This window comes from Temnothorax longispinosus, chromosome 9 (genome assembly GCF_030848805.1).
Source record: "Temnothorax longispinosus isolate EJ_2023e chromosome 9, Tlon_JGU_v1, whole genome shotgun sequence".
In the NCBI taxonomy this organism is placed as follows: domain Eukaryota; kingdom Metazoa; phylum Arthropoda; class Insecta; order Hymenoptera; family Formicidae; genus Temnothorax; species Temnothorax longispinosus.
The window spans coordinates 3,483,416-3,510,033 of NC_092366.1; the positions used below are offsets into that span (position 1 = coordinate 3,483,416).

The 26,618-nt window shown below is 32.0% G+C and overlaps 2 protein-coding genes and 1 long non-coding RNA gene across 9 annotated transcripts in view; 2 read left to right on the top strand and 1 right to left on the bottom strand.

Moving 5' to 3' along the window:
• The first annotated feature begins 1,749 nt into the window (after window positions 1-1,749).
• Window positions 1,750-11,440, top strand: LOC139818557 (putative fatty acyl-CoA reductase CG5065). Of its 3 annotated transcripts, XM_071787290.1 has the most exons (10): window positions 1,758-1,910; window positions 5,810-5,874; window positions 6,214-6,429; window positions 7,320-7,517; window positions 7,932-8,128; window positions 8,465-8,574; window positions 8,675-8,873; window positions 9,408-9,647; window positions 9,816-10,073; window positions 10,793-11,440. In XM_071787290.1, exons 3-10 carry the CDS (start codon window positions 6,223-6,225, stop codon window positions 10,953-10,955), a joined length of 1,572 nt encoding a protein of 523 aa, XP_071643391.1. In that variant the 5' UTR covers window positions 1,758-1,910; window positions 5,810-5,874; window positions 6,214-6,222; the 3' UTR covers window positions 10,956-11,440. The 3 variants fall into 3 exon arrangements, with proteins under 3 accessions (XP_071643390.1, XP_071643391.1, XP_071643392.1); XM_071787289.1 differs by lacking the exon at window positions 5,810-5,874 and having other exon boundaries at window positions 1,750-1,910; XM_071787291.1 differs by lacking the exons at window positions 1,758-1,910; window positions 5,810-5,874 and adding an exon at window positions 5,896-6,046.
• LOC139818559 (uncharacterized) lies at window positions 11,428-25,572 on the bottom strand. 3 transcript variants are annotated; one of them, XR_011733438.1, is made up of 4 exons: window positions 25,436-25,572; window positions 23,955-24,078; window positions 12,000-12,219; window positions 11,428-11,554 (listed from the first exon to the last, which is right to left on the bottom strand). It is a non-coding gene; the product is annotated as an uncharacterized lncRNA (long non-coding RNA). The 3 variants fall into 3 exon arrangements; XR_011733439.1 differs by lacking the exons at window positions 11,428-11,554; window positions 12,000-12,219 and adding an exon at window positions 23,267-23,543; XR_011733440.1 differs by lacking the exons at window positions 11,428-11,554; window positions 12,000-12,219 and adding an exon at window positions 23,267-23,543 and having other exon boundaries at window positions 23,955-24,107; window positions 25,436-25,570.
• The window catches only part of LOC139818555 (otoferlin), a 36,659-nt gene continuing 26,597 nt past the window's right edge, over window positions 16,557-26,618 (top strand). For 2 of the 3 annotated variants that reach the window (XM_071787285.1, XM_071787286.1), the window contains exons 1-2: window positions 16,564-17,139; window positions 23,202-23,260. In XM_071787285.1, coding sequence (XP_071643386.1) covers window positions 17,061-17,139; window positions 23,202-23,260 — 138 coding nt within the window. In that variant the 5' untranslated portion in view covers window positions 16,564-17,060. Of the gene's footprint in view, window positions 17,140-23,201; window positions 23,261-26,618 lie in introns of all 3 variants that reach the window. The other variant, XM_071787284.1, reaches the window with a different exon arrangement.

Consider the following 26,618-nt stretch of genomic DNA (forward strand, 5'->3'; position numbering starts at 1 on the left):
GCGATTACAGCGAATGTGATGTGTAGCATATAATAAACTTCGTCAATAAAATCATTTCTTACGTCAACTTGTCTATCAAATGTTTTATAGACCGTGGTGCTAATGATTTCCACGGTAATAACTCAGACAAGGAAACACAATGTAAATGCTAAATACTAAACTTTATGTAAGATAGTAGTAAATAAATTTTTACTCCATATTTATACAATTAATTATATTTAAAATTTTTATAGTTTATCTTCACATGTGTTTATCTTTATATTTTGATAATTTGATAATGTATTATTAGGTCAAATTTTTAATGATTATTAAGATGAATAGAAGTAGAGTCAGACTAAATAACGCTAGGTTTTAAACATTAATAAAATATTATAAAATTGCAAGTATAAAATATTATATTATAAAATTATTAGTAAAAAATATTATATTATAAAATTGTAAGTATAACATAAATAAATTAATAATCCCCCGTAGTAGTAAATCTTATCTTATAATTATTTAATTATAATTTATAATTATTTAATTAAGAAAACTAATCGGCATTGCGGAGAAACGGCAACAATAAACTTCGATAGCTTCGAGTATCGACTTTACATGTCTTTTTTAGAAATGGAATTTCTCTCATATGGAATTTCTCACAGTATTTTATATTTTTGGAAAATTATAATTACCATATTTCTTACAAATAAACTGCATTTTTTGAAATTATTATGTAAGCAGATTTTAAGCTTTGCCCCTCTCTAATTGCTGTAATTATATTGTAACTAAAATATTTTATATACCAATAAATATTTCACTTTTTAATTTTTTTCTAAATTTACTATTTTAAATAACTTTCTACAAATTATATTTGATATGTTTGGACAATGTCTTTGTTTTTAATAAAATACTGAATATTTTGCTTTTATCTTGCTAAAAAATAAGGTATAATAAAATCAAGTTTATTATCTTCTAGAGATTTATAATAATAAAATGTTTAATATCATATAATATTTTTTTTTCCTTCAGCTTATTATTTATTATAAGACGCTGAGCAAATTTCATTACACTCGGTCTAATGAAATTATTTAAAAATATATTTCGTTATTTTAAATAAATTCGTTCGATTAAATATTTTAAATTTCGTATATATTCTGTTTTCATCAAGCTATTACTTCCTACACTTCTAAACAATCTCGTGCGCATGTAAGAATTGTGAAGGTGCGTGAACTCTTTATAGGACCAAGAGAGTGAGAGTAGAAGAAAACCGACTTGGTTTACTCTCTCGACAAGAGAGAGAACAGTACTGTTTATACCAATAGCTTTCCGCCAATAAACATCAAACTGTTTTTACGCATATAGGCATAGATATAACAATAGAATATACAAAACCAATGACGGATTCCTATTTCTCGTGACTCTTGCAAACGTAGTTACGTCAAATAGAATGTGTATTAAAGCTAACTACCTGCATTCGATACCTGCATTCGATACCTGCGGCGAATGTCGTTCGGTAGGAAAGGTATATTATATATTAATAATTCTGAAAGATGCAAGATCTCTTTTTGTTTCAAGGTTTGAAGTAAGATAAGAATCTATTATAGGGTTTTGCTTATAGTCCAGTTTATATTTCCTACGTTATTCGAAATAATGACTGGAAAATTGACGTAAAGGAAAGAAAAAGTTCATAATGTGTGTGCCCCGGCGTGTGCAGCTACAGTTAGGTGCAGGTGGGGAGAGAAACAGAAAGAGAGAGATCGGCAGGTCGTTCTTCAACAGTACAACTTTCAGCACGGATTACGAAGGAGCTCAGTAAGTTCGCGAGCACGCCGCGAAGTAAGCGCGATCTATTCTTCACGGAGCAACAAGAACATTGCGCTAATCGCAGGCAATCAAAGGATTAAATCGGACGTGTGGAGCATCGACATCAGGTATTTAATATTTCACATCTATTATCCTCTGCACTTGCTACAATATTATTTTGAAACAGAATCATTTTAATTGATGATTTTCGGATAATCTTTTTTTTAACGGAAGGATTTTTATTCAAAATAGAATTTTTTGAAATAAATCAATAGTCTTAATAAAAAAATTGCGTCTGTTTGTCTAATTGATCTATTAGTTTAGTTTCCATTATTATCGTATCCAGATATATTTTTTTAAAAGACAATTCATAATTTTTGAGATAATTGTTAGATACATTTTTCTTTTTATTCCACCTTTTTTATTCTTTTTTATAACTTTGTAAACATAGCAATAGTATAAATACAGTAACTAAATACAATAAGTATTTACTCTGCATTAATCAAATTATAGTAAAAACAAATATAAAATTTTAAAAGCAGAAGAAATGTCTAACGTTTGTGAATGATTAGTTAGGCAAGAACATAGCGTATAATCTTGAAATATTTTTTAACTTAGTTTTTGCATATTGCGCAGTATTATTATATTTTTTAAAACTTTTGTATAGATTTCAAACGAGAATAATTATCAAATAATTTATTTCTGAAATATTTTATCTTCTCTGTCTTTCTTTCGCCCTTTCTTTTTCTCTCATTTTCTTTTATTTTAGTTATATTTTAATTTAACGTTCACAACCGTGTGTAGGCGCGTGCAATGCACATTAATCCTATTTGACATTTATTCTTTCGAAGATAAAACTTTATGTGTCATCTCAATTTACCTATGTGAGTTCCTGACAGATTGGTTTGTTTACTGAGTAAATCATTGTTATGCTAAAACTAATACAAATTTTAATGCGGTACGTGACGCAACGTTTAGCTGCAAGTTTGCACGACTCTTGTGGATTACGCTTGTATGCTTCGCAGTGCATAGAGGCGTGGATTTTCCTCATTGGATAGAACGATATACAGATAACTTGAAAAACTGCTTTGCTGCATTTTTTCGAATTATTGCATTACGTAACGGAATGCATAGCCGACCTAATCTCTGTAATTATCTAGATGAATTGTGTAAAAGCGAATGAATAAATCAGTTTAGACGCGAATATTATATAATAACTCGAACCATATGATATCATAACTGACTTTAAGTTGAGTGCAATTTAATTTGTAACACCCTTTTTGTAATAACGATGTTTCGTAATATGAGCAATATAGTATTCAGTAATAATTATTTCAATAAAACTGTCACAATTTGATAAGCTTCTTTTCTTCGCGAATAAATAAAGAAAATAATATCAAAGTACATGAAGTACTGAAAAAAATAGAAAGAAGTCATGCTACATGCAAATAGAAAATTAAAGAATTATTATGCGCAGTCAATTTTTTTAACTTCTAACAAGTAGACCATTAACTTTGTAATCATTAACATTGCTGATAATAAATTTTGTGCACTTTGTACACTTTAGAAATTTTATAAAATTTAGTAATTATAATCTATTTTTATCTTTCTTTTTAATATATTGTTAATAATAAATAATTTTTTAATTTTTCTTCTAACTATTAAAAACTTGAGCTGAAATGTACTTAAGAACAGCGTTATTATTACAATAAATGTGTTATACATTTTGATATAGTATCAAAATTTCTGATTGACGGATATAACAATAAATCACATATGTAATACTACCCAGATAGCACAGTTGAGCTTTATGAATTCATAATTAGCTGTGCTATCTGGGTAGTTACACATATCATTAATGCAAATCAATTCAAATTAACAAGAAAAAAAGTATGAATTTTTTATAACAGAAACAATAATTTAGCAGATTCAGATCTTTTTGAATTCATAAAGATCAGCTGTGCTATCTGGGTAGTTATACATATCATTAATGCAAATCAATTCAAATTAACAAGAAAAAAAGTATGAATTTTTTATAACAGAAACAATAATTTAGCTTAGATATATACATAAATCAAGCACAGATTTACATTATTTATTGTTCTTTATATTATTTATATTTAGATTTATATTACATTGAGTGAAATAAATTACGCAAAAAATATATATAAAGTTATATAACATTAAAATTGAAAACATGGAATCTAAAAGGCACTACTCTATAACGCATTGTAAGGCCAGCGTCTATAAACAATAAAAACAAGATACATACGCTCGATAATAGCAAAGCTGAAGGAAGGTTTAACTCTAAACTATAACATCTAAAAATTTCTTTTGCTCGAATTTTGACCGTTTAACCTTCCTTCAGCTTTGCTATTATCGAGCGTATGGACATCTTGTTTTTATCTTGTTTTTTGATTTATATTATTTATTGTTCTTTATGCTGTTCAATGTAAAAATGCTAATAGATGTTAATTTGCGAGACAGATGCGAGATTGATATAGGCAATTTATTATTAGCAAATAGCAATTTATCAATTAATTTCAATATTTCCATTAACTCGGCATTTTCGTAATTGCTTAAAAGAAGAAACAAACACATTAACAGTTTCAAAACTAAAATGATTTTTATGTCACCATTGATCATGAACCTGTTATTCTCGATTATGAAAACCTTGACAGCTATATTTGCAATCGTTTCTATTGCATTGAGCGAAAGAGTTTTAAAGAGTGAGTGCCTGAGTGGCTATATTATTGTGAGAAGCGATGCACGGTTACGACTTGTAAAAGTGTATAACGACTTCACTTTATCGGCGCCCTGTCATTCGAATCAATTTAGTTCGTGCGAAAGAGAATGTGAAAGTGCAAGCAATAACGAGCATAAAAACACAATGCGGACTCGACCTCTACATGACGAACTTTATCGATCGCCCAAAGTTAGCGAATTATGATTTCGATCATGGTCAGCAATAGCAATCATTCGCTGAGTAAGTCAATTTGATCAGCACCTATACTAACAGTGCCTATACCATAGTTAGCAAATATTTTCTCCCTAAATTTGAAATTAGATCCATGCAATCGTGACAAAACAGTTCGATCATCATTTTTTTGTGTAAAGTTTATTTTAAATTTTGAATGCTTCACATTTTATCGCTTACATTAAAATAAATAGGAAAAAATATAAAATACGTCTTTTTTGTTAATTAAGAAGGAGATATAAAATATATATCTTTGTTTTAATGAAAATTTCATGATTTTAAATGTGATTTATAAGTGATAATAAAAAGAGACATGCAATGTATGATACTTCACGCATAAGTTTACAGCAAAAATTGCATGTACATTTTCATGTACACGTTTACAATTAGAGTTACATACATCCAACTTAATATTACATTAGCATATTAATTACTTGAAACATACTGTGAAAATGGTTTTATTTCAAAACATCAATTTGTATAAATGTGTAATACATTACACAATTAGTGTAAGTACTACATTGTGTAATATCTTGCATAATTAATATAATCAGTATGTTGTAACATCTATTAGCTAGATTTATTTTGTACTGCAAAACCTGTTTGTACCTTGGTAAATATAAACGTTAGAGAAATTGTGATGTCTTTAATTTCCCCGAGAAGATTTACTATCCCGGATATAAATCAATCTACCAAATTAGGATCTTTCACGCCTCATAAATACATTTAATACTTTCTTTAAATTCTTTCTTACAATTGAGTAAGAGTAACCGCAAAGTTGATTGCAAAAGCGATTCATATATCATATATTCATAAAAAATACTTATTTCTCATGATAAAAAAATATATCTAACTTTCAGTTTTATGGAAACATTCGATTCAACGATATTAAAATGTTCGTACAGTTTCCTCAATAAACAATAACTGTCTTATAAACTCGCGGATTTACATATGGGTATGGAGAAATGCTTCGCCACTTGAAATCAGACCAAGTTGCAATTATACTATTGCAATTGATCGGCCTTTCACCAATTTTCTCTTCTCTTTCAGCAATTCTTATTTGCTTGGAGATGTGAAGTTAATGCAAGACTTCTGTAGGAAAATGATGCGCTGCGGTAAAATAATAGACCGCCAAGTCAATTTACGAGATTTATGAACCTGCTGTGTGCAGTAGACGAGAGAAGGGAGATAATTATAGCGAACTCGTAAAAAATGCGATAATATGCAGCATTTCGCTTAGTTACGACCGCTGACGTTCGCAAAACAAACGCATATCAAGATTACTTTGTAAATTGAATTTGCGCAGTTTACTACATGTTTTACTAGTGAAATTCTCTCTCTCTCTCTCTCTCTCTCTCTCTCGCTCTCTCTTATTTATTTATATATCTGTGTTTGCCTTGATCGTCAATTTCGTAATATATTGAAAAAACAATTGACAAATTTCTATGTTTCAGTTCGCAACCATGGAGGAAAAAATAACGAAGTCGGAAATACAATCCTTCTTCACAGGCAAAACCATTTTTATCACTGGTGCTTCCGGTTTCATGGGTAAAGTTCTCTTGGAGAAATTGCTGTATCACTGTTCCGATCTTGACAATATCTACGTTCTCATGCGAACCAAGAGAGGCCGCAGTGTCGAAACTCGGCTCGACGACATGTTCAAATTGCCTGTAAGAAACCACGGAAATTATGCTATCTTATTCTTCTTTAGTTTAACAAAGTAATATTACGCAAAATAATGTAGCACCCTGAATTCTCACAAAACACCGTATGCATCTGTTTAGGCTTAATTAATGCAATTTATTTTTATATTTCATTATTGATCATGTTATTTACAGTTAATTCATAATAATACGCAAAAATATTATTGAGAAACTTATTCTGGGAAAAATAAAGACGGTTATAACCCACTTTGGGACCCACGATTACGCGTAACTAAAAATCGTAATTAGCTCCATCTATTTCAAAGATTTTTAAGTTATTCAGTTACGCAAAGATAATTTTTACTTAAGGGGCACTAACCAAATTGTTTTAATTAGGGTTACAATATCCAAATAATTTGATTACTATAATCGTGGGCCTCAAAGTGGGTTATAATTTTTCCCAGACCACGGTTGAACAGAAAGATATATATGTATTATATATATAAAGAATGTTTTACCAAGCACATCATTCAATTTTATGAGATTTAGCTATTAATTTATTCTTCTCAATTGTAATAAAATTTTTACTTCAAAAAATACTATTGTGTTACAAGAATTTCAAAAATACTGTCATATTGTAAGGAATGTAATCGCACAGTATATACGAAGAACTTTGAACGTACGACAAAAATTATTCATAAATCTGTTTTGGATAAATATTTGAAAGACTCTTCAAGCTACGATATAGCTTGAAATCAAATGGCAGTATATAGATATATGGAGGGGTAAAAACCAGACTGGTATAAGTCAAATTTTTTTAAATATTTGACTTACTTTTTTACTTCTCCATATAATACATAATATGTACATATATGCAAAAGATTAGTAATAATTACTAATAATTGATATTTTTACAGCTGTTTCAAAGATTGCGGAATGAGAAACCTCAGCTTTTTAAAAAAGTGATACCACTGAATGGCGACGTATGTTTGCCCAATTTAGGCCTTACTGATGGACAGCGTGAACTTTTAATAAACGAGGTACACGTGGTATTCCATTTCGCTGCGACACTTCGATTGGAGGCGAAATTGAAAGATGCCATCGAAATGAACACGGTAAAATATCAATCGCCACGAAGGAATCTCAAATCTCAATCAACCTTTATTTCTTGAATTGCATCGTGTGTTTCGTGTGTTATTGGTGTTAATATCAAATATGTTACGCATGACTATATTATTGTGTACGATCATCTTTAAACTCTATGTTCACGCGATATTTTATAGATATTCTATAGACAGTACAAAGCGCGCGCTTCGCACGTGCCATTTATTCTCGACTATTATATTTACTTATTCACGCATCAAGATAACCAAAATCAATCTATAATAACCTGTCACTTATCAGTTGTCAAAACACGATTCTCGCGCTGACAGTTAAGATATATATCTAAGATATATCTTTTAAACCTAATTCTATGCGTAATACTTTTGATAATATGTAAAATATATGAAGTTGAAATAATCTTTAAGACAGGTACAAAAAAAATGCTGGACCTGGCAAAAGAAATGAAACATCTAAAATCCTTCGTGCATTTAAGCACGGCCTTCTGTCACGTCGACCAAGAGGAACTCGGTGAGCGTACCTACGACTCGTCCGATGATCCTCAAGATATCATGAGGCTTGTTCAGTGGTTAGACGACGAGAGTATCGATCTTATTACGCCCAAGTAATTAAACTTGACGTTATTAATGATATTCGGCCTATTAATAATAAGCGTGTCCGACGGGTACACTTCACTAATATTAATTATAATATTAATTAATTAATAAGGACTGCATGTAATTAAGTTATTATATTAAAAATATCTAAAATTATGCATATTAAATACAAAATAAATACATATATTAGTATTATTAGTGCATATATGTATAGTGCATGTATGTGATTTCTTTCGGTCAATTGACTGCTTAATTAAAATTAAAATTAACCTAATTAAATTATTTTTTTACATTTATAAAAGATGTAAATATAAAATTATACATATCCACTTTCTCATTTATAGATTACTGCATCCGCATCCAAATACTTACACGTATTCGAAACGTTTGGCTGAAACACTGGTGACCAACGAATACCCCAATCTACCTTGCTGCATCGCTAGACCATCGATCGGTAATTATCAAACATATTTTAATAATTATCAGAGATTATAAAATATCTCGACAATTGCCAGTGAAAAAGAATAAAAATTAATTCATTTTTTTTTGCACAGTAATACCTAGTTATGCGGAACCGATGCCAGGGTGGGTCGACAATTTGAATGGACCAACAGGCTTGCTCATCGGTGCGGGCAAAGGTGTCATCAGATCAATGCATTGCAACGGTAATTATCATGCCGAAGTTGTACCAGTCGATCTCGCAATTAATGCTGTAATTGGGATTGCATACAAACTTGCTACCGACCTGTTGAAGTAAGTATAGTTTCGTTCTGCCCTATATTGTTTTCTTTCTTAATAATAAAACATGATACAATTAATAATAATAAATTAAAGTGAATTCACCGCCTATATTTATCAAATCTGGACTATTTCGCTGATGTAATTGTCTTCCTGTCTATATTTAATATATAAATTATAAATAGTTATTTTCTGGAAGATATTTAAACAGAAATTATAATAAGAAATTTTAGGTAAAAAAAATTTTTAACATCTAAATTTTTCTGTTAAACTTATTTAATTAAATTAATTAAAAAATACTGACTTATTGTAGCTTATAGATTGTTTGATATTAAATAATATAATCATAGGTTTTCGATACGTTTTCTACATATAGACGTCGTCTGTTTTACGATTTTTTGCACAATTATTCTATTTATATGTAATAGAGAAATATTTTTATGTATTAGAGAAATATCTTTATTATATTTTTTTCTGTTCAGACAAAGAAATATTTCGAATTCTTACATATTTATTACACATTTGCTTTTTTATATCTATTATTTACAGATCGAAAACTATACCCGTATTCAATATAACGCAAGGCAATGTGAGACCGACCACATGGGCAGAAATATTAGAAAAGGGCAGAAATGCTCTTCATGCATATCCTTTCGAGGGACACATTTGGTATCCAGACGGCGATATACGTAGTAGCAAATTTGTGCATAATCTTTTCGTCTTCTTCTTTCATATTATCCCTGCATATTTGATCGACTTTCTGATGTTAATATTTCGACAGAAAAGATTGTAAGTTTTATACTTTTTGAGATTTTTTTAAATATCATTTAGAAATTATATTTTCTCATTTCAATATGTATCTATTGTATAATATATTTTTAAATAATATTATTAGAACTATATAAAAATCTTGCCTCTTAGCTTTTATTTCTATTTTTTTTTTATTTTTATAAACAGTATGGTCAGAATCCAAGAGCGAATCTCAGATGGCCTCGAGGTGTTGCAATATTTTACTACAAGGGAGTGGATATTTTATAACGATAAAATCGTTAAAATGCATCATGAATTATCGAAAGCAGACAAGGAAATATTTCGAATTATTATTTACGATATCGATATAAATGAGTACCTCAAAAACATTGTCCTTGGCGCACGGCAATATTGTATGAAAGAGGATTTGTCTACTCTACCGAAAGCTCGTCGGCATCAAAAAATGTGAGTATTATTTACGTAGATTGTATAATGTTTTCATGCAATTGAAAAATACGATTCCGTCAAATTTGTTCAGTCACTTTTTCCAGAAACTTTTGTAAAGGCGCAAATGTTTGAGTGTTTCAATAAGCAGAATAAGAGAAAGAAATGAGAACACAATGTATATTTTTATGCTAATAAAAAATTTCATGTATTCATTTTTTCTTCCCATTCTTGGAAAGTAACAATTGTACATTCCTAAGAGAAACTGAACACTTTCTATTACGTAGAAAGATATTTATTCACATAACAGAAGAGATGGCTAATAAGAGAAACTTAACGATGTTTAAACTTGTCACTTGTTCAAATGAATACATTTTCTTTCTTACGCTATTTGATGTGCATTTCCGTTTTGCATTCTACATATCAATAATTACATAGTACACTATATAATTACGGATTTAGATCTTGCTTAATTTTTCTGAACAATTGAGAACATGATTTTAAATTCCCAAAATTAGAGCAAAAGGTATAAACTAAATTAAATCAATTAATATTATTAATAAATTGATATATATACATATTAAATTAGTATAACCAAAATTATTCTAAGTTTACATTAAAATTAAACTAATTTAAATTTTAAGATTCATTTTTAAATTTTCAATCACTTATTTCAATTATGTCAAACTCGATGCTGTGTAAAACTCATCGTATTTCATAACAAATGTTTTGTGTTTCAGAATGTACGTTGTCCATATTACAGCGGTATATTTATTCTACTTCGGCGTATTATATTTTATTTACAACAATGTTGGGATAGTAAAAGTCTGCCTGGATTCTCTCACCGACGTAATAAAATCACTACCGCTCGTAGGCGGATTACTAACGAAGATGCATCTCTAAGAACGTACTTATACACATTCGACGTTTATTGCGTTATACACATATGGAATTCGACGAGTCGACGAGGAATGGTTAGTGCCTCTGACGATGTTCTATATTGCGTCTCTCATTTGAACCGCTTGTAATTCCGGGCATAAATTATGAGGTGGAAGGCAATTTCAACATACCGTCCATATAGAAATATTGTTATAGAAATATTGTTGATATTAGCTATAAATTCAATATACTTAGAGACTAGATCGTATCGCAGGTGTTTGTAAAAACTAACTATCTAAATCAGTTTTAAACTCTCAATCAAAACGTAAGCTTTTAGGAAATTTCGATGACACGTAATATAAGATACGTAATGTAAAATACGTAATGTAAGGTAGGTAATGTAAGTGCTTTTCTGTAATGTATAGATTTTATTGAAAAATATCGCTACATTGTTCGATACATATGTACAAGCATATTTAATGGAATAAAGGTTTATGTGCGCATAAAAATATTATTTGAAAATAAAAGATTTATTATGCATTAATACCAGCTCATTGTTATAGCAAAAAAGTCCACTAAAACCAGCCGAATAATTTATCATATGCATTATTAATCATTTAAACCTGCAAATAAAAATATGCATTTTTATGAATTTTTACTTAAAAAAAAAGCTTTATTTTTAATTATGCTTATTGCTATTCTGACAAATTTAACAAAAGTCGCAGTGTTCTGCTCGATGACATTTAAAATCGACAATATTAGTTAATTTTATCACCCATTGTTACATTTTTTATTAAATTTATTATAAATTTTATAATTCCATTTATTCTATATACCGTATATTTTCTGATGTATTCACGTTTTCATACATCTGTATAAAATATCTTAATTTGTAAACATTTTGTACAATGCAAAAGATGACAAAAAAAATGTAGGTCGTCTAAGATGGATTTTATAAAAAATTGAAACCTTATGGCCTTCGTTTCTTAAAGAAGATAGCAAGAATGTGTCAAGTATCGCATAATAAAATAACTCTCTCTTCTTTATAGCCAGCACTTTCGGACAAACCTGTTTTTGTTGGTTAAAAGCTCCGATAGATTTGGCACCATAGAGCGTGAATTGCGACGATGATGTAGCTAGATTTTCTGAGCTCTGTATCGGAGCACAAGAATTCATCCAATTTCACGAGTATAACTTCCGCGCGGGACCTCTGATGACCTCAATTGATGCTCTTCTCAGGGTACAAAGGGGTGTCCCAATATAGCTTCGTTGTTACATACAGTTGCTCCTGCGTATTTGTATAGGATTTTGTAAACCGTATCATGAAGCGGAAGCGAGATAATTATCAATAATCTGTATAGTAGTTATAATTTTCACAGTTGAGGTGATATAGACCGCTCGGCTAATTTTTGTTCTTTAACTTATTACGTACATGAATACTCTAACGCGCTTAACGCTCTAACGTGCATTTTAATTGTTATATTTATCCAGTTTAAGACTTTAATGTTTACTTCTAGCAATGCAAATTTTAATCTTAACTTATTTTTCATCTTTTTCTAGTCCTAAGAGTTAGAAGAGAGTTAGTAAGTTAAACCGAGATCATAAGTTAATCTACATTGATAAATATAGACATAAAACTTGTAGTTATCACTCCAAGCAGAAAATGTGGAATCTGCAGATAAGATACTTGTGTGAGAAAAGAATAAATAGCCTGGCGCATATTGCTATATCATTCATTCCTATCTATTTTGCTCCACAGAATGTGTCCGTAGTGTGTATCTCGTGTTCTCTTTTACAATAAATTATATTTGTACGACTTTCTTTATTAATTTATGTCAGTTAAAGTGAGCTAAGAGATATATATAAACTTGCTCACATAAAGAGTGTGTTTAAAACAAGTAATTAATCTTGTTATGTTTTTTGATTAAAGAATAATTATACGTTATCTAATTTGCTTTAGCAAATTTAATTCGTATTACCGTGTTGAAAATGAAAATTTACTCATGTGAATTTACGTGATAAACATTTCAAAAAAAAATTACAGAAATTACAGAAGAGAAAAGATTTGTTCAATAAATTTTGCAAAACCGCGAAATGAGGAAAAAGAACGTTCTGTTCTCTTCTAGGCAATTTTGTTGATAAAAAATTTAACTTATTTAGAAAAATACAAACTCATTATTTAGACAAATGCCTGTTTTTTTTTACTAAGTGGATATTCTTTTCCTTTGACAAACATTAATTATATTGTTATAATTGAAAATGTTATTGATGTTAAAAGTCATTAATGTTTAATTATTATTTAAAGCTGTTTTAAATATATATAATATTTCAAAATTATTTTAAAGCTGTTATTATATTTAAATATTTAATTATTATCATTAAAGTTGCGTCTCAAGTATTTTACATTTAACCGACTGTAATCCATATGAGCCGAACGCGTCGCAGCATCATCCGCGTCATTGAATGTAGATTAATCTTGTCAAAAAGTAATCAAATCGCGTTGCAATGGGAAACATAATCTATGCAGGATTTAAAGCTTAATTGCGGAGCAAGAGGGGGAGGATAAAGCAACAGTTGTAAGTTCCGCATAATATGGAGGGATGGCGCTGAGAAATCCCAGTCAACCCCCATTCCATTATTGATCCACCCCTGTGCGTTCCATTCGGAAAACAGCCCACTAGCCGTCGGTCGACGTGCGGCGCGAGAGCTGTCCCTCTTCTGCTCCAATCTTACTTTGTCGTGACCCTCTACAGCACAATTAAAATTGCATTTGGAGTTGTGCAGGCACGGGTGGCCGTGAGTTATGGGAGAGTATTATCTACGAACTTTTCTCCATTTGTTAAACTTCCTCACGCAACTACCATCTAAAAGCAAATGCGGCGGTTTTCCCCCGCGATCTCGCGATTCTGACTAACAGATTTTATACGAGATGCCGACGTCAGCTTTTATACATCCCCTCGTGTACGAAATCTCTTGAATAAATCGTAGAAACGTTCACGTCGCAGTAGACACACGCGCACGTAGTAGACACGAACAAAAGGAGCGTAATTGGACACCTGTTATAAATGTAACAAAGTTATTTCAAGAAGAATTATGATTTCGTAATTAAGAGCCCGTGCAAAATGCAGGTATTTGTAGAGATAATTAATAATGTAAAGATTTATTTAGCACGAAAGGAATATAAAGATCGAAAAAGCGAGTTACAGAATGTGAGAATTTTCAAGTAAAAACTTTAAGAAAAAACAGAAAATTTCTAAGACAATTTCTATGTTCGAAAGATGAAAAGGCTTTCTTATTCTTGAAGCAATTATATGTTGTTTGAGAAGCATCAAAGAGACCGAGTACTATCATATTCAAATTTAAAAGTCAAAGAGATTGAAAGTCTATCTAGAGAGCGTTGAAGAATCGAGATTACCAGAGTGAATATTTCAGAGTCCAGGGATCCTCCGAGCGTATGAAAATTAGAACGCTCAAGAGTGAAGAGAATTAATGACTTAAGAGATTAAAAATGTGAGAAACACTGAGAACAATACAGTATTTTTTGTGATAAATTGAAGGTATAATTTATGGTCGCAAAAAAGATGCGAAAAGTCGAATGAAATCGAATAAAAATGCTAATAGATCAATACGATTACATTCGGTGGCACAAATCGTATGTCACTGCATAATAGAATTTTCATTTGACTTTTATTTGAAATTTTGATTTGATTTTGAGATAGACAGCTCGTGACAAGTCGAATAATTTCGCAATTTTAACATTTCACAATCACACGATGATTGCAGACTAAAAATTGTCGCAAAACAATCATCAATTTTAATAGACATCTGTCGTTTCTATTTATTTAAGGGTTTTCTCAATTTTAACCAAGAAGTTCAATATATAAATTAACTATGCAAAGCTCAAAAAAGTGCAAACGTAAAAAAATATTATAAAATTAAAACTAAATGTACTTAAACTTTTGTAATTTGATTTTTTAAGAGAAAATTTTTTAAAGCGAGTTACGATACAATTTATTTAAATTTTGTTGAAAACAGATAAATATTAATTTTTTGATTATAACAAATTATTGGAATTTTGTAGTTTAAGAACAGAAATAATTCTATTAATTTATTTTAAGTCGATTTTTCAGTAAATATATTATATAAGACTTTTCTAGTGTAGTGCAATACGATCTCATGATGTTCACGCTGTTCTATCACCTGTTTTCTTTTGATAATATATCAGTTTACGTCCGCTTACCGGACACCTTTTCTTTTACAAACCTTTTACGGACCATCCTCTTTATGATAAACTCGATTTTAATAACTCGGTTGATCTTTCACGCTTGTAGTTTTTGCACGGTATCCAGAAAACGTATTATATTTTCCATAATATCATAAAACTCGAAATTATACATTTATCCTATTTTTTTACCTAAATGTTTGCGGTAACTAAATATTTGGTGAAATATATTGGCATATAAAGGGCATATAAATTTCTACATGTCAATTTTTTTGCGTTAATTCACAAATGTCGCATATGTCTAATTTAATCTTTTACAGATATTTAATAAAAGATAATATATTTCAAATAAAAAATATATTTCTGATTATATCAATCGAGCCTAGATATAATTGAAGAATAAGAAAAATCTTACATAAAGTAGCTATAAAAACCTTCACCTTTCAATATATATGTATATATACATATATGTATATAAATATTTAATAAAGTGTTTCCCCTCTTTATATCTCTTTTATATTTTTCCTTATTCTTTACAAACTGCGTTACTGTCGTAAAACTGAGCATTTATCCTAATGTTTATATTTTCAGGATATGAAATATGAAAAAAAGTGATGTATGATACATAAGAAACTTTTATTTGGCATCTTTGACCTGACATTTTAAAACATCTGTAATGTATGAGGATAAAATTTGTATGTATATTCCTGTACATTTATATGTGCAAATGTATAACTTGACATTTTAATATTTAATTTTATGTAGATAAGTTTTATTATGTTCATATAATTAACTGTATAATTAATTTTCGTCATTAGCATTTATTTAAAATTTTTGTGAAATATTTCTGTGTAGAATGGAACGATACGAATTAAGCAGATCTCATCGGATATTTTAAATTTATATACTTAGGTATTTGCAAATTGTCAAATTCATATTTTACAATTTTTATTTTATTTTATATATTTATCAGCATATAGCGAGGATGCTCAATAAACATCGCAGAAAGGCGTCTAAGAGGTATCTTGAATTTTTTAAACATCCTTTTAGACTTTTTTTTATTTCAGACTGCACTTAAACATTTTTGAACGCATTGTTAAGATATCTTTTGCTTTAAAATTCTAGAGAATGTTTCTTCGACATTTTCACTCATTATCTTCAGAATTCTGTCTCGGTTCTACGAGCTCGTCGCCGTGCGTTTTTCGCTTTTGCGCCCGTTGGGAGTGCACCTGTCGCTCGATTAACCCGACGGCGATTCAGTGTGACATGTGCAAGAGGTATACGTCATCCATTAACGACGCTCGGCGTACACGTAATGGTGAACGCCAGTTTCAGCGGGCGGTGGGTGACGCTGAAAGCCGGCACCCCGACGGCCACCACCACGCACGGGCCAAGGGCGCGTGCGCCAAAATTATTCCCCCGGTGCAAACTCACGGGGGTTGTTTAAGGCGCGAATTCTCGGAGGATGGAGAACAGTCGACGAGCCAGCCTCCAGGAGGCACGTTCGCGCGAACCTCGGAGTCGTGCTCCTCAAAGCCACGACGTGTCCCATCAAGACTCGTGATTCAAGACTGCTCCTCCTCCTCCTTCACCTTGACCTCGCCTAGCTGGGCGTCACACACCTGGTTCGATAACGTACGCAACAACGAAAAGGGATTCCTTGCAGTTGCATAGGTTCTCGTTCATCCTCTCGTGACTGCGGCTGGAGCGGCGTCGGCGAGACACGGATGGCGCGAAAACGGTATCGATGAATGGAGCAACCGATATCGTGCATGGGTGGTACAATGAGAGCTCGTGCGATCATTGAGAATTAGACGAGAGAGAGAGAGAGAGAGAGGGAGAGAGAGAGAGAGGGTCTGGCCTCTATTCAGTGGTTCCCATAATCGCGGCTCAGTAGAAGGGCAAGAATGTCGCTCGTCGTCATCCTGAAGAACATTCAGGGTCTTAAGTGCAAGGGCGAGAAAGTCGCGAAGATCGACTTTCGAGGTAACGTTAGCACATAATTCAAAATTTGTTGAATCGCTGACGTTCGCACGAAGTAGAGTTTTTCACGAAGGCGATCTGTTCAAGTCGATTTTTCACGTGCACAAAAGATGATCTCAAATAAAATTGCTATCCGGAAATGAAAAAAGAGCAATTTGCCATCTCTAAAATCGACTTCAGTAGATTGTTCCTTTCTCGAAAAACCATCAAAGAACTTGTCGAGTACTTTTCAAACATTTCCAAATTAATAATTATTTATCATATTACCCCTCCCCAAATCCTTTTATTTCTTAATCTATTAACATGTATTTATTTCTTTTATTCGTCATTACACCAATATGCGTGTCAGTTTTTCAGAATATCAGCAGTTTTCTTTTTTTTAAAGGAAAAATTATTAGAGATAAAATGTACAGAATTATTCTCTTCTATAATTCACACATAATTATTCTTGATACATAATTTACCCTATACTTAATACACTGCCATTGTATCTCCATTATTTGAATACTCTCAATATTGTTGGTTTAATACTATGCAAATTCCATAGATTAATGCACGCGCATGTCACGTGGTCGGATGCATATCTGCGTGTACACAACCTTTGTCGGCGTTTAGTGCATTATATCCGGGTGATTGATTGTGTCGCAGATTTGCGTCCTCGTTACAAGAGACCTCGGTCAAATCTCCGAGCGATGCTCTAGGTTAATCTCCCTAATTTCGAGTTAACCGGTTGTAGTCGCATGCTGCTATGCGCCGATGACTTTCCGATAATCCAACGAACGTACGTTAATGGAAATTTTTCAATAATTGAAACGTCGACAACAACGTCGATACAATAGATGCGACTTTTATCTCTGCGATTTTTTAAAATCACGCTTTTTCGTTCGTTTTTACAGAAATAACGATAAATTTAATATTTTCAATATCGCGGTGTTCATTGTGCGACGTAGATCCTCTTTCATGATCATTTCAAATATATACCTACATTGTGCGTTTTATTGAGTAGATATTATATTAAATGCCCTATTGATAGAAATAAAACTTTTCGTAATTTACAATACACGGAATTTGTGAGGAAAGGATATAATTTAATGAGAATAAGAACGCGAATAATTGTTACACTTTTATTGTACTTATCGTTTCTAACATTTCTACAATTCGCTTCTAACTTGTTGCAAATGTCTTCGTTAAGTAAAGAATAATTTAATATTATACCTACTCTCTTTATCATGTACAGTAATATTAGTAACACTATTTATTGAGTATTGTGTCAAATGTCCTTTTGATTGATGGAAATGGAGCGTTTCGTAGTTTACAATAGACGCAATTTGTAAGAGGAAGAATAGAACTCAATGAGAATAATAACAGTTAATTGTTGACAATTAGTTGTCACATTCTATTGTACTTATCATTTCTAACATTTCTACAATTTGCTTCTGACAAGTGTCTTTATTAACTAAAAAATAATTTATTTTTAATGTCATACTCTTCTCTACTGTCAGCCTATTGTCTTTATAATGCGCAGCAATATTAGTAGCGCAACAATCCTTCCCTCACACATCAGTGAATAACGGAACAATAAATAACGGAACATAATTAACGGAACTGCGCGAATATTTAATTAATACGAGGCGTGTATAATTAACGTGTTTTCAGAAATGCTTGTTGGATATCTACGTCACATAAATCATATGAAAACTATATTTTAGCACACACTCTCTCAGATTTTCTCGAGATTTTCTAGATGCAATATAGATATTCCGAAGAAAATTCTCAACAGATCTTCACTTTTAATTTGATATCTATTGCTTTGCGATGTTTTGTTGCCGTGAGGCTGTAAATGCAGGAGAAAATTCAAACGCCAGCAGCGAGAGACGCATGCCCCATAGCCTATAAGTTCTATAGCGAGAGTAATGTTTTATTTAATCATACCTGCCCCACAGTTAATGCGAACGCTATCAAAGGAGGACCTCTAGCAAAAAAGTTACGGTGTCCAGCGTCCTTTATACATATGCGCAATTATGCGTAATGAAGAATTAGAGACGTTACGTTCGATATGAGATTAGTGGTTCGGGTTTCCTATAATCCCCCGCCGCACTGTAATACGATGGGAGTTCCTTGCAACACATGTTGTAATACCTGTCTGGCCTCTACTATGGATTACCAATGGCTGTTAGAATCATCGGAATTATGATGCTGATCACAATGTAAATCGCGATAAATCCGCTGTTATATGCGCGGGCAGTGCCGAGTTTAACGAGAAACGTGAGATTTTAGAAGATCCGCTCTGTTAAATGCGCGGACAGTTCAGAGTTTAACGAGGTACGTGAGATTTTAGAAGATCCGCAATCTGGAATCTGAATTCCTCTATAAAAGTATAAAAGTAAATAGACATCCTCGCATTTGTGCAATAATTAATTCTATATATTTTTAGAACTTAGACAACGAGATGTTTAACTGATGAAACAGATGAAACGGAACGTTTCTGTTCAGTTATTTTGTTATGCACGAATATTTCGTCTGAGAATTAAAAATAAAATGTCAAAGTACGTTCTCGACTTTTCAGTAAAGATGACACAAGCTACAATATGCTGATAGAATTTGAAAGTGCACATTTTTTAAATGTAACTTGAAATAAATAACATTTGTTTCTAGAACAGCGCATAATGGAATGTAACAGACACCGCAAGTTTAAGTTACGTTCATTTCCTTCATGATTATCCGTTGTATAGCAAGAACTTCTTATCACACGGAAATGAAAATGTGAAACAGTATAATAGTCATTCGATATACCTTTCAATATTCCTGTTGTAACATATAATAACATTCTTCCTAAATTATTAACAGAGACTAAAGAGAAATTTATTTTACATACAAATGAAAATACTTAAAATTGTATATTTGGCACACATTATTAAAATTAATAATTAATATGCTTATTTGATTGTAAACACACGTCATATACATTACACGCATTTTCTTTGGCAAAACCACCTGATATCACGAAATCGACGTGTTAATGGAATTCATAAACGCTCTATTATATCAAATTATATGTATAATATGTAATTTGCGGCAGAGAGAGAGACGAATATATTAAACTTGACTAAACAGAAGTGGATATTGTTAAATGACTGATTTCGCTTTGACGCAGGTCAACTGCAGAAATATATAATAGTTTATCTCAAATATCGGCCGTCCAAATCCATTGTGTTTTTCGGGTCTTCGCGAATCATAAACAGCATCTCTCTAAACCTTCCTGGTATAATCTCATCAACATTTCGTATGTGATATACGAGAAAATACGGATATAAACGTAAAACTAATTAATTCACCATTGATCATTATTCCGCGGTACAATAAATACCACGGAAATGCAATGATTACGCTTTTCCAACTATGAAATTAATTAATAATAATTATTTAATTATTACAAATGAAGATAATTTGCATTCCCCATCGTATCGTTGAAACAATAATGGTGAATAATAGTGGGGACTTATAACTTTCTGCGTGCATTGTTCATCGTAACTGACGCCGATTATATTAAAGAACAATCCACCGTGACAGTGCAAATGTATGAGCAGCGTTTTGTGTTAAAGATCTTTTCTAAATTTACATGGCAAAATCGTTATGACGTTATTTTCAGAACGGGCATCGATCGCTCGCGCGGTTCAAGTGCCCACTACTAAGCAATTTGCAAATATCCTCGAGAGCGAATCGATAGCTGCATTTCGTTATGCAAACAGAACGCAATATTTATGCATTCGCAGGTAGGTCGCCTTTTTTGTCAATGCTGTTCTCAGCTATTTCTGCATAATTTGCATTTGATTCCTTATACTGTTCGCACGGCAAAAAAAGACGTCTTGCGCCATACATAATTATTCAGATCGTCGATACGGCATAATCATTTAAATTTGTTTTGCATAAAATCGCATATGGGTAGCATACTTGGCTGACAGGAGTGAATTTATAATAATTGCAACACACACACATCGCGTTCTAATTATCATGAATATGCACGCGGTCTAGAGCGTAAGCTAATCTGTTGCGTCTACAACGCAAGATCAAGAAGATTAGATGATCTAGTGCTTATTTATGAATTAGTAGCAACTGAATTCTCATAACTTTACTGTAATTAATTTTATTAATATAATATTTTGTGAGATTTACTTATCGTTAGTAACTAACATTTCGGTTTTATTTAATGTAATTTAGCTTATATTATTCAAACGTTAAATATTGTAACTATATAATTTATTATATTTGTCTCACGGTAAACTTAGATGTTTGACGAGATATCGAGGCGAGAATATATAAAATGGAAAGAAAATTGAAAGAGAAACAAAGTAATTTCTTGCCATTAACAATAGGCAATCTATTGTTAATGACTTTACGCATACTCTATAGATAACACTATGTATTTCTGATATGACTTGCCGGAAAAACCGACGCCCTGTTCCATTTCCAAAGAAAAAACCGGTTCAGTAGAGAAAGTAGTGATAAAAAAGGGTGCTTGCCACGTATTCGTGATGTAATTTCATTAAGCGTTAACGAACGAACGCTCGCGTCTGTCTGCAATTGCGTATGCGCCGCGCATGGCTGACCATAAAGCACCTTATCTACTCTGCGCGAAACTTTCTATCTACGGTAAACCGTTAACAAATTTTGTTAGCTTGTTGGTTAAACTTTTACCGCAGGTAAGATACGCTGCTAGCAAACAGTCTTTTGTTTCCGATAAAGATAAATCAGATAGAAAATAATTGTGAAGCTATACTCGAGATAAATAAGTTGCGATAAATAAAATGGTCAAATATATGCTCTTCCAATTTAATATGTAAACCCGCTTGTTTTATGAAAATCAAAAGTAAGCTAGTAACGATGTATCATATTTATCTATAATATCTAATGTATTATCCCGCCTACAAACAAAATTATTTTTATCATTTTAATACAGCCATGCGCTATATATGTCGTTTAGCTCGCGATTAAATCGCGAGTACAAATAGGACGCGTCACTCAAAGCTGTGGCCTTTTTACATATCTAATAAAAGCATCTAGAAAATTGCACTCTACAGATAAATAAGTAATCAACAAGCGAGAAAAGTAGTATACGGCATTTCTTCGATACTCCGTTGCGATATAAAATCGCATGTTTTATAAAAAAAAAATAATAATGCCGACTTATCGTTAGCATATCTTGTTGGAGTACTATGGCGCTAAAGCAAATTATTTTTACGTTGTTATCCCCAATCGTGTTGTTAGGTGCATCGCAACGCGATTTAATCGTATTGCGATTCGTACCTAGCATGCCGAGAATTCTACAGTAGCAAAATAGCAGTAAGGTATTTACTGTTGCTCGAGAATAAAGGCATTTTGTGTTGTAACTGCTCCAGAGGTATCTCTATCCCATGATGCTCCAAAGCTAACCCTGATATGTTCTCTTTTCCGCTTTATGAATACCAGCAGCAGCGCTTCTGACGTAAAGCCGCAAAATGTAATTTTAATTTGCCCCCGAGTGCCGTTATTAACCGGCAAACTTGTGAAGAGCCTTTCGAATTTAAAATGGAAGCTGACGTGCGCGTGACCATTGCATAGAACTAAACACTAAACATTTCCTTGAGTTGGAAAGGCAAAAGAGTGTGTCAAATTATTTATAAATAAAATTATTTTCAAATCTACATGTGCTCTTTGCGTAGATATATTCCTAGTTTTATAAATTTAAGTTGTGCCATAACTAAAAAGATCATTTTTTAGCATTATATTTATAAAAGAATATTAATGTCAAAACTAAGTACGAATGTATTTATATGTTTATATAATTTCTTTTATTTAATATATACGTTTGTGCTTTAATTTTATTTATTTCTATTTTCTTATGTCTTTAATTATAATATATTTAGATTGTGTTTCGTATTGTTATTATCGAGAACACATTTATATAGCTTCTAATATAATGTCACATAACTTTAACGTATATTATAAAAGTTTTTCTTTGCACATAGTAAAAAAAATCATAGAATATAAATGTGTAAATTATATAGAATATATTTTATCTGTTGCAGAAGTATCACATTATTCGTCGTTACTCGAGGATAGCGGGGATGTCATTGAGGTCGAGCAGGTAAAGTTTCTTCTTTCTTTTATGAAACGCTTGTACTTTTACACAACACGAACACTAGGTCTTCGATAAGTTTTGCAAAATCTCGAGAATACGTTTCTGTATACAAGATTAAGTTTGCGCCTCAACAGAGCGTGGGCGTGACAAAGAAGAACGCTTTTATATGAGGATTATCTCGAGTTTTTCACAAATTATTGGATCTACAAACTTGATACAATTCTGGGAAATCGTCTCGTTGCGTTTTTCTTCCTTCTTTCCGCCGCTTCTGACAAACTCGCTGTACATACTAAATTACAATGAATGGATTACTATCAAAATGTAAAAAAATATATACTTAAATTTCGATAGAAAAAATAAAACGAATTTTAAACATTATTAATAATCATAAAATAAAATATTATGAAAAAAACAGTTTTGTTTGACACAAATTTTTGAAATTATAGAATAAATAAAATCTAAAAATTAAAAGTATTTTTAAAGAACAAACAGGTCGGTTTAATAAATACCTAATGTGTTTTAAAAGTGTTTTGTTTTTAGATATTTTAATAATTTTAAGGATATCTTAAACAAGCAGGGATACTAATTTGATTACTATCATATTGTAGTTTGCAGAAAATATCTTGAGAATATTTCTGTTAGATTTCTAATTAAACACATTTCCCCATTAAATTTCCATTAACATGCGATAAACACGTACCGATAATGGTTCTTTGGATGAAACGTTATTGGTTGGGTATTGGGTATTGAATTATCGGAGTGTCGATGTCCCTTGTTATGACCGTGATAATTATGAACGTCAGAGTAACAAATATGCGTGTCATCTGGAAAATAACGATTCCGTCACAGCCTCCTATTACAAACACATTAAATCATTAAGCGCCACTCCTAAATAATTTAAGCATTCAGGGAAGCAATTAAAAATATATGAGAAAAGGTTCGTCCAATCATTATTTTTCATCCAATAAACAATTATTTAATAAATACTGTTGTTTTTCTATCCGATAAATATTATCGTTATTGCGTTGTTTAATGATTCTCTTGGGATTACGTGATAAAATATAATCTATAATCTACTGTACACTTAATATTTATTGCCGACTGAATAAATAACAAAAGCGATGGCACAAATCGAGTGTAAAATCTCAAGGCGACGACGTGACCAGGTTTAATTCCAAGCTCGAAAAGATTTGCGAAAGATAAACAAAGTGTTGGTTTTCAGCGGCCCGGTAGTAATTACTACTTCTGTGTTAAATGTTGATCTCAAAAAGTTTACTCGGCTCCGATTCTTCCTTTGATTCAGTTTATAGTTGCGTTTCTGTAAATTAAAGAAAACTTCAAAGAGAAAATCTCATAAAAAAATTTCCTCGAGAGTTTCCTAATCCGCATCGTTGCTTTACAGTATAAATTGCACAATGGCAACCTGCAGGATTTTCATAGTCTATAGTACAAAAGCCAGCGCTGGATTTGTTATCAAGCTCGTGATGAACGAGAGAGCACGCAGCCTTGATCATCCTTTTTTCCCGGGATGCAAAATGCGGCCGCGATATTGTGCGCACATAATCAGCATGGCCGCGATTACTATTAATACGTTGCGGCGTACCATTATGTCCATTTAACTTTTTTGTCACGGTCGAAGCGAAGGTGTGTAGAAAAATCGTATAACAAAATAGTAAAATCCTCGTCACACACATGACAAACATAAAAAACGCGATAAATATGCAGTATTTTTGCGATCTGAAAACTTTACGCACGATCGCTGCCGGCTGCGACAGCAGCAAACATATACATTCGCCCGCTATAAAATACGATTGCTTTGCACGAACATATCCAGCGCACACTGAAATGTAATTGCGCAACAACTGATATGACAGAGTCCGTGCGATTTAAATGTTGCTCTTCGCGACGTTAATTTAATCGTTTATTTTACGAGGCAATACGTGCCACGTGGATCGTTGTTTTATCATGATAGCTCGTCAATAGCTTGCGTATGCACAATGGCAAAGTAGCTCTTTATCTTCTGTTTTCTCGTGAAACGGGAATTTCGACATACGTCCTCGAGATATACGTAACACGCGAAATGCGAGAGTATTGCGAAAAGGGCAGGCTTTGATATTTACAGCGGGCGCATTGTGTAGGTGGGATATTATAAATTCCGCGCCAAAAATACAAAATACTCACCCGGTTTATTGCGTTCGGCGACTGCACGCGGATGCGGAAGATGCTTAATAAGTATCGGGAGCTCAATTCAATGACGTCGACGTGAACTAATCCATTACGGCGTTTCCGCGTTGAAGAAGTTTGTCTGACAGCGAGTTGTCTAACAGTTGTGCCCGTGAACGATGTATCGTTCCTCGTAAACACGATCCACGAAGGAAATAAACGCTTCGCAATATCCCGATAGCTCGGACAGCACGAACTAATGAACGTATAAAATTTGCATAAATGATTGAAGTGTTACGCGTATAAATTTTGAGGGTCGCGATTTTATAATGCTTTCAGCATAATTAGGGATCTCGATCTGTTTTCATAACATTTGCAAAGGTTTTGATTGAACATGTGCAAATTGAATTGTGCAAGAAATTCATGGCTCTGAAACGGATTACTCGATATCGATTTCTAGGATTGGTTTTTAAAGTTTTATGTTCTTCTCCAATGGAGAGCAATGTTGATAATTAATAATAAAATAGTAGCTAATGCTGGAACGAAGCCAGGAGAAAAAATCCACATTGTTTTTTTCTTATTTACTTTTCGTAAAAGTTAAAGCAAGTTCGTGAAAAAAAAATAGAAAAAAGTTTTTAATAATTCTCGATTTTGTGAAATGAAAAATTCAGTTCGTAAAAAGAACTTTTGACGAGCTCTCTCAAACTTATCAATCTTTTTGCAGACATAATATTAAAGGTAAAACGCGAATGGCTTTCTGCGAAACACAGATGTGAGAAGAATTTGGTTCTGTAAAATAAAATTTCTAGTCTTTGAAATCCGTATTTTTTGCGTTTTGTTCTACCCGTTTGCGTTGTCACCGCGGGTAACTAAATTAGTCAACGTGGAGCACAAAAAACGCCAGTTTTCATTATTTCTGATTCTTCTATTAAAAAAATTAAAAAAAAGAACTATTACCATTAGAGAATCGGAGCAGCGATATATAATATTTTCTGATTTTATAAGATTGCATTGAAATACCAGGTAACTCTCGAATAATACGATTAATTGATTCCGTGTTGTTAAAAACCGTGCATTATTCAAAACTCCAGTTCCATATAAATATTTAAATTTTAAAAGATACTTTTAAAAAGCAACAAAAGCTCTACCCCCGCATCTACATATGTATGTGCATTTCTTTTACTGAGTGACTGTATTATTC